General features: G+C 31.3%; 1 protein-coding gene across 1 annotated transcript; it reads left to right on the forward strand.

Moving 5' to 3' along the window:
• Positions 1 to 1,614: 1,614 nt before the first annotated feature.
• On the forward strand, positions 1,615 to 8,021 carry LOC124371911 (folate receptor beta-like; the record flags this gene model as incomplete). The annotated part of the gene is given in 3 exon segments (XM_046830280.1): positions 1,615 to 1,806; positions 3,846 to 4,061; positions 6,129 to 8,021. Coding segments are annotated over 3 exon segments (612 nt in total), but the record flags the coding sequence as incomplete, so codon positions are not given.
• Between the last annotated feature and the right edge of the window lie 1,612 nt (positions 8,022 to 9,633).

The following is a 9,633-nucleotide window of genomic DNA, read 5'->3' on the forward strand; positions in this document are numbered from 1 at the left end:
TATATGCCCCCAATGCTTTAACTTTTTTCAATGAACTTAGAACATTATAAAACGATGTAGTTGAGTAACAGAACTAACATTCCATCAATCAACAAGCATTTCCAGGTATTGTGATCGGTATTGTTTTCGCGGGGCAGCCCCGCGCTGATGGTCGGAGGCACTCGCATTTTAGGTGGCGGAGTGTGATCAAGAACAAAAACAAGTTATGTTTGTTTTTTCAATAAAGAGTTTAGTTTTTGTTTGGTAATGTTTGTTTTTGTTGAATGTTTGTGTTTGGAGAAGTGTAGGGGTAAAACACGGAAGTACAACAAAGCGATGCACCAGCTGAACGGGCGGCGAGACTCTGCAATCACGTTATCTACTAGACCGCTCGACTTTGACCTCTGTCTGAGGATAGGGAGGGGTTTGGGATAAGACAATTCCTGTTTTATATTGACGAAATATTGTTCTACACTAATCTAGTAATCAGTAGAAGCAAAATGTCAAATAACGATTCATGTCTGGGTGTGGTCGGTATATATAATCCCAAAGTACCGAAAATTCTTAATTTATATTTTATCAAGTCTCACTTTACGTTTTTATCATTACAGACATAGTTAGTTTTATCACAGTTTCTGGCATTATCTACAATCCATATCTGCATTACAACAATAATAACTTTGTTCCAACAGTTATTTTTTGTGATTACCCATTTAAGTTAGTGCAATTTAATCAGTCAAATGTAAAATGAGTTATAATTAAGTGTGAGTGAAAAGTATGGATACACTCTGTTTAGTTTTTGATGGCATACAGATGGAGAGACGGAACTCGGGACACCTTTCTAGGAAATAGAAGTGAACTTTGTAGTCACTGTTACAACGTTGCCCATTACCCCAAAAATTATTATTATTTTTTTTTTTTGCGGGGGGCTCAACATTTTTAAATATAAAAAACCCATTAAGTGACACCTCATTTAAAAGGTCTTTATAAAAGAAGAATAGTGGAAACTAGAGCTTTCTATCTCAGCTCAGTAGGCTACAAAATGGCAGCTCATTGAAATGAATTAAAAAATTAATTGAGGCAAAATATGAATACCCACATTCAGAAGGTAAATAACTTCAATAGACAACCACTTTCCTTACAAACTCAAACCTGTTTTACAGTTATTATCTGCTGCAGGGCAGGCCTCCCTTAACTTATCAGTTCTGTAGAAGTATAGTTTCTCAGTCTAGTCTAGTTTATCATGTTCAGTTTCTTCTGGTTTGAATTTAAAAAGTTAAGACGTGTCACTTAATGGGTCATTACATGCCAAAATTTTGAGCCGAAACCCCCCCCCCCCAAATCCCATGTTGTGGAAATGGGAAAAGTTGTAACAGTGACTAAAACTTCACTTCTATTTCCTAGAAAGGTGTCTCGAGTTCCCTCCCTCCATCTTTATCAATCAAAAACTAAACAGTGTAATTGTAACTTGCACTGTATAATGCTTGTAGTTTAGTTAAGTTGTTAGCATTGACATGTGTTTTGTATTAATTGTTATTTTTTACAGAACAAATAAGATTTTTCAATTAAACTTAATATGTAAAAAAATCTAAAATATTGTTTCAAAATATTTTATTAAATTTAATTTTTTTACAGTGTACGCCTTGGAAAAATCGGTCCTGTTGCACATACAACACGACCAAAAACTTGCACGAAACAAAAATGTATAATTTTGACTACAACCACTGCAGTGCTGTGAAGAACATGTCAGAGAGCTGCAAAAGACATTTCACCCAAGATCACTGTTTCTACGAGTGCTCGCCTAACATAGGTCCTTGGGTTGTTAAAGTGAGTTCAAACTTCTTAATCTTGAAAATTTAACAAATGTTAATATGATACTTTCACTTTTAATTGTAATTTGCTATTTCCACACAATCAGAGAGTTTTCTGGATGTTTTATTCTTTTGAGTTTGTAGTGTCAATTTGTTTAATTTTGAGTCACAGAGGTTTTAGTAAACTTTATCATCGGGAAATGATCTTTGACCGGCAGCAGGCAGAAAAGCAGGTCTGAGAGGGAGCCGGTATTAACATTTTCCCTGTTAATAGAAAGAAATATAAAACTGCTAAAGGAAACTCTAATTTAACCCTTTGAGTGCCACGGGTATTTTCCGAAGGCATATGCATAAAGTGCCACGCTGTTTTTCGCATATTTGTAAGCTTTTGGGAAAAAAAGCTGTTGTAAAATAACTACTAAACAGATTTCCATCATTTTGTTGTTGTTCTTTTTCTTATTAAATGCAGAATATGATACATATTGTTACAAATAAAATTTGATTTATAAAAATATAGAAATTTCAGTATTTATAAAGAACATTTTTTTACTTTTGTATAAAAAGTTAAGTTTCGACCTAATTTGAGTGTATACGATATTTTTAAGATTTTTTTTCTTTATATCATGGTAAAGGCCATATAATTCTAAATAAAACCCATGTGTAATATCTTATTCTAGAATTTTAAAAACATGGCATTATATGTATTAACAAAATTCTGCCCGGTACCAACATTTTATAAACTGTACTTCATTTGTCAGAGTTTAGAAATTACTTAGTAATGATGTAGTTGTCCCAATAAATCAAATAAAACATCAATATAATACAAATAAATATGATTAGTAAAAGTAGAAACAAATACTTGTTAACATATTTACATAAAAGTTTACATTTACTACATAATAACCCTAATAATATTTACACTGAAAATTCACATTTTTCGCTTGGACACAACTCAAATCACTACATTACTTTTGTAAAGAAATACAGTAAAATACTGTATAAGTTACTATTTTTTTTTTTTATTTACTCAAATGCTTGGTTATCGGCACATAAACAACAAGAAAGGCCGTTACGCAACATGGTACTCGTCCGCTACGTCGCATGACTGGAAGACAGAATCATCGCACAGGTACTTCGGTATTATCACAGCCCACTATTTTTGGACGAGTTTTCCTTATCAGAGATCAAAATAAACTTCATTATACGTTCCTTCTTCCATAATGAATCGAAAAATACTCGATGAATCATACTTCCTATCTCCAAATCGGCTCCAAATAGACACACGAACGACCTGACATTTTCGAATAATGAAACATTGTTTTTATAGTTTTTGATTTCATTGATTGACGTAATAACTTGTAAATTCCAAAATAGGTTAAATAAAGTTAGTTGTACTTCAATACTGTAATTTGTTTTGTCCCCGATAACGAAAACTCGTCCAAAAATAGTGGCTTCTTGATAAGTACACAAACAACATACGTTTCACAGATAAAATAGTAGGGAAACAACATAAAACTCGTATTTATTGATAATTTGGAACCTATTTAGGATTGAAATCTACCCTCTTCCCAGGGTGTTAAGAAACCTAATACATAAACATACACTTAAAAACTCAAAGATATGTGTCAATGGACAACTCAAATATGTTTATAGTATAATATGTGACTTGTACACCAACAGCATGATGTCCAGATTGGAGAATGAACCTAAGTGATATCACTGCACAGAAGTCAAGTAAAGAGCAGCAGCCTCCGACCTTATGTCTTGGCATTTTTCATAGTGTGCGTCAAACAAACTTTTAACAAAGAACACAATCAGATGGTCACAATTGAGAATAGAACTAAAACAAAGTCATTTAGTGAATAAAGAACAACTCTTCGTGGTATCATCACTAAACACATTTTCAATACTGTAACAAATTAATTGTTTGACAGCGGCATTACGCTCAAAAATAACTGAATGCCACTTCCAGGGTGGCGACCCAAACATTTTGTACTGAATTTTTTGGTTTATCAATAAAACAAGAATGGTTAATATATCTTATCTGGCATTCAGGTGAATATGAAGACCCGCAAGGAGCGTTTCTACCAGGTGCCTTTGTGCGCTAGCGACTGCGAAGCATGGTTTCTGGCGTGTCGGGACGAGTACACCTGCACTGACAACTGGATGCGCAACTTTGTATGGGAGAACGGAACAAACAAATGTCTTCCTGGGTCCGAATGTCGCACCTTCCGTCAGGTCTATCGCACTGCTGATAACTTCTGTCAGAAGGTTAGATTTCTAACCTTACTTTAACTTAGTTGCTTGAATACATTCTATAATTTTTGTTTGCATCCAAACATTGCTCATATATAATTTTAAATTTTTTAAAGTTATGTTGTTTGTAGCTGATTTCCACTATATTCATGTGTGATATATTTCACAATTGGAGCACTAGTTATTTCCAAATAATAATTCATCTTATCAAGAAATTATGTTACCATATTAATTAATTGGACTTAAACCTATGCATTCTATATAAAATCAAATTTTTATGGAATTGTTTGTTAATTTTGTACTAGCAGTACGCACAAAGAGTTGAAATATCATATGAAATAATCATTTTATAGATTCTTTTATTTTTGTATCTGTGGGAATACCTAGTAGTTGGTCTTTGACTTGTCTATTGTGTTGTTTATTACCTCCATTTTTTATACAATGCCTACAATATTTTCTTCTTTTTTATTACCTATGTTATTTTGAGATGGTACAATTTTTATTCAGTAAATAATTTTAATTGCAGTTTTTGTCTTTTGTATTTTAACTTTCTTTTTGATTTAGGGCATATCATATTTAAAACTATTAGAATGCAGCTAACTACACCTGCTGTATTCTTGTTTGTTCTGAAATATCAGATTGAAGGTGCATTTTTCTAGATTTTAAGGTTTATCTATCTATATATATATAAATGAATGTTAGTGTGTTTGTCCTTTATGGAATCGTAAACTATTTGACAGATCATTACGAAAATTTGTATGTATATATATTTTTCCACTAAGAAGGTTTCTATGCTATGTCTATTGATGTAACTCGCCTCCAGGTGGCGTTGCCAAAGATAATAGTTTTCATAGCGCCTGCACATTATAAACTGCAATTACGAGACAGTTACAAATATTTAATAGCCAAAAACTATTTGAAGGTGCTAAGTTATGATGTATATTTGTCTTGAAGATAAATTTCTGGTTGAACTTAAAGCTTGAATGTTAGACCACTTTATAATAAAACACATGTATGTGTACAATGGCTATAAACATATACAGATTTTCTTGATCGTGGCAACAAAGCAAATTCTACATCGGCGTTGGAAATATAATTTACTTGAGCCAGAAGTGCACATACACGGGTAACGCTTACGAAAAGCGTGCGAAGCCGCGGGAAACAGCTAGTTTGTCTATAGTTGTTTTATAAGGACCCATTAATACGCTACTTTTTAATGGGTATTTTCTATTTTTTGGCTAGTTTTACAAACAAATTTGCTATAGCTTGGGTTCTACATGAAATATAGCCTTGAAACCACTGAATGAAATTTTAAATATTTAAAATCTTTTATGAAAAGATAAATAGATAAATATGTACAGTATATTTGACTTTATTTATTATTACTATTTGCTATCTAATATTACATACTTATTGAAGGTTGATTTTATTTATGTAGAACTATTACATTATTAACTATTGTGCAATAGGTTTGAACGTCAATTTGTAAAAGGTTATTGCAATGACCTTTATATAATAACTGTCTATTACATGCATGGGAATCTTGTATGGCTAGTTTTATTTGCATGGGCAATACATTTTTTTGCCTTTGGAAGAAAAAATACCTTCAAACATTTAAACATATTTGATTTATTACAACTGCATAAGGTGCAATTTTGAAAGCTTGTAGTACTTGTAAATATAGTGGTTTCTTATTAGGAATTATATATATAATTTTGCTTTGTAATCACTGTTACCTGCAGCTTTATATGCAATTCTCTGCAGTATAATAGGGGCTTTATGTGTATATCCATTTTGAAAGTCGCAACAGTGGTTTGATAGGAAGGAGATATTCTCAACTACAGATTTTCTTTCAAATAATTGGGCATTTATGTTAAATGGGCAATGTGGATTTCTGAAAACAGAGAGAAACTATTTTTGTGAACACCAGTGCGATAGGATGAATGTTTACTCAAAACTTCATGATAATTAATTTTTTATGAGATTTCCATAGTTGCTATTAAATTATTTAAGTCCATTGGAACAGAGCCTTGATTATTGCCTTTGGTCAGCAGTGTTCACCATGAGATTGTACTGCCGCAGGTGTGGGATGACGCGTGGAAGGTGATGAAAGACTCTGAGGCGTGCATGAGGCTGTGGTTCGACGGAAGTGGAGGTAACCCGAACGATAACGTGGCGAGGTTGAAAGTGCAGGAGCTAACGGCTGTGAGCGGCGGAGGTCTGTCAGCTGTTCTGTCCCTAACAGCTGTTTACTCTTTGCTCCCACTCCTGCTTACTGTCAGGTGATCATAAAACAGTCTGAATTCAAGAAACTTCTACAGCCATTCATAAGAGGATGAATTGCTTTGTCAGTACAAACTCATCATTGATGATTTTGTGCTATTATTAGGTTGTTAGTCTTGGTTAATAGTAGAGTTCACCATGACACTAGCTTAGGGAGAAGGAAGAAAGTTTGCTAATTAATGTAAGTTAATTTTTAAAATATAGAAATAGTGTATTACGAGTACATTTAGTTGAGAAGTATACTCAGATGGTTCACATAATTGTAAAACTCTAAACATTTTTACTTTAAATTATTTTGACTACTTATTTAAAAATATTTATTAGTGAAACGTTAAACGATGATGATAAATTAGACTGTATTTGGTCGTACAAAATCATGCGTATACAAACAAATAATACGAGTTAAGTTGTTGCTTAAAGAAGTTACAAGTTTTTCTCTGGATCTTTTATTGTTGAAAAATTTTAGTTTTAAGCCTTTAATATGTAAGGGATTGCATCCACTTTACAAGAGTTTATTTGAAAGCAAATTCTCAACACTTACTATTTGATAATTCACGGTTTCGTTTTTATGTAATATGCTGTCTAAACATTGTGTGATTAGTCTTTTTAGCTGTATTAACAGAATGAAAATATTTACTACAAATAAGGGAAAATGCCCAACTAATGGAAGAGAACTTACCTGTGACAGCTTGCCACATGACCCACAAATTATTTAATGTTTCTTAACTCTTTTGGTTTAGCAATAAGAACTGAACTAAAAATTGTTCATAACCTGGATATATTGAGTATTGCAATTTATTCTCCCAATGTTTGGTTGCCCTCATTAAGAGTAAATCTTAAAAAAAAAAATGTTATGCACAAGTCTTTTTAAATACTCTAAGAAATAGAAAAGTGATCAATGTACAGTTTTATTTGTACTGTTTAATTTTATGTCAGCTTTTATACAATACTTCGAAAATATTTTTATACAGTTTTATTTGTTTACAATGTGTATATAAAACATACACAGCTTAAGCTCTTGTAAGTGAGAACATATATAGCTTAAGAGCCAGCTGTAGAGAAATGACCTTGAGTTTTCCCTCATAAGAGCAATGTTAAATGTTAGTCGCTTTACACCCTTATTTTTGATCTTTGCATTGTGAAAGATGTTTAATTTTGAAGAGCGTATTAATACCCATCAAAACACTTTTTAGTTTTTTGTGTAAAATTAAACGTTTTAGTATTTAAATGATGAAGTACAAACAAGAGTGAGATTATTCTGTATAACCTATATAAATATAAAAAAATTAAAAAAGCATTTGGATGTAAATTAATTATATCTTTAAAATGGGACATAATTCTACAACTAAAAATAAGATCTTAAAGTGCACAAGGTTTAACATTAATTTGATGGGGTTAAAGTAAAAAACTCACAAGTCAGTTGTGTGACTTATGTTGAATATTGTGTGTCTCATCAGTGAATATTATTACTTACTTATTAATTGTATTACAATTCAATTTAATTAAGTATTTTAAATTCTCCATTGTGATAGTGTGTATTTAAGCCATGCAAGTATATGCTTGTCTCAAAGATTAAGCCATGCAAGTATAAGCATTCATATTAAATTAAAAATTATGTAGCTTTAATATGATTCATCTTGTGTAGATTTAAAAATCTTTTTTTGTTCCCGGAAATTAAATAATTATACTTTATTTTATGTATTAATTTGGTACATATATTTACTGATACGAAGCAGGTTTTCTTAGTTTACTTATTTGTAAATTTAGCCATGATTTAATTAGTTACTTTTAGTATAGTACTTAGTATATTTAAGTGTTTTAGGTAAAGCATTGATGTTTGATTTTTCATAGGTTTAGGATTGATAGTTTAAAACTTTTTCCAGTTTGATATGTAAAATGATGTAAGTATCTTATTTAGCGCAGTGTCAATGAATTGCTGACTGATTCAATAGAATAGTATTTTTAGTAAGGATTTTGGCTCAGAACTAACTTTAATTACTTAATTAATCAGTAGTTTTAACATCTCAAAGACACTGTCCCTGAAAAGTTTTAAGATTAAAACTAAAGTATATGTTTGTTTAGTCAATTGTAATCTTTATCTTGGTTACTTAAAACAAGATTTCTTAAAATGTATATTATATTATTTTAAAACTCAGGTAAACACATTTTGACTCAAAAACCATAGGATATTTGGATTTAAAAACAGAAGGCATTGATTATTTGTCCTCTCCACTCATCTGTGCTAAATCAGTACTAAAAGTACTGATTTACACTACTAATATGTACTAAAAGTACATATTAACCCTTCGACTAGTAATCCCACAACAAATTTGGGAGTACATTTCGAGCCACCTGCAATAATTCCGATAGCTTGCAGGAAGCCCTATGGCATTAATAGTTTTCACATTGAAAATTTCTCACCTGAATTCGTATACAAAGTAGCGGAATGGATAAAAATCACTTTCAAGTAGTTTCCATCGTTCCCACTAAATCGCAGTTACTCTTGTTTATTTATTTTCAATCCTAATTGAATGCTGTATAATGGTGTTCAGTCAGTTGTTCCAAGTAATCAGCTGATTCTATTTTCGTTTGTGTACTCTTTTGTTGTATCTGATACATGTTGTAACCTCATTGGTACGTTGCTGGTTCACCTTAGTATGCTTATAAGAAAATACTGACAATATCTTTGTTTTAATTCATATTTTGTAAATAGAATAACTTTTGGATAATTATAATAATTTCTGTATACATAAGACAAGAAAACTTCAAAAATGTAAATTGAGTGTTTTTGTATTACTTCTGCAGTAAACCTAAAAACACAAAAACATCCTAAATAAAAAACTCACTTTTTAGACTACTCTTACAGTCAAAACATAAGTCAAAGGGTTACATTTTTTTATTATTTTGGTAATCAAATCAGTTTGAGTATTTTTAGTTCTTTTTTTGTTTGGGATTTATGAGCATATGGGAACCAAACAGAACTTTTTGGTAGTTTGACTACATGATTATAAAATAACTATGATTACAAAATTTTCAAAATTTAAACTTTGATATCTGAGTCAGTCAGCTTATTTATCTTTTTAACTCTTTACTTACCAGATCACCCTGGTCGGTGTGATCTCAGTAATGTCACATACTCACTTTATTCTGGCAAGTAAGTGTTATACGTTTAGTATAGTTACTTAATAAATTTTTGTTTGTTTATTGATGAATTACGTAAGTGAGGGATGAACAGGTATATATGCATTCAGTGTACATATCTACGTATAAAAATATATATTCTAATCCTGTAGCAATTTGTACT

Source organism: Homalodisca vitripennis, unplaced genomic scaffold, assembly GCF_021130785.1.
Source record: "Homalodisca vitripennis isolate AUS2020 unplaced genomic scaffold, UT_GWSS_2.1 ScUCBcl_2235;HRSCAF=6780, whole genome shotgun sequence".
Lineage (NCBI taxonomy): Eukaryota > Metazoa > Arthropoda > Insecta > Hemiptera > Cicadellidae > Homalodisca > Homalodisca vitripennis.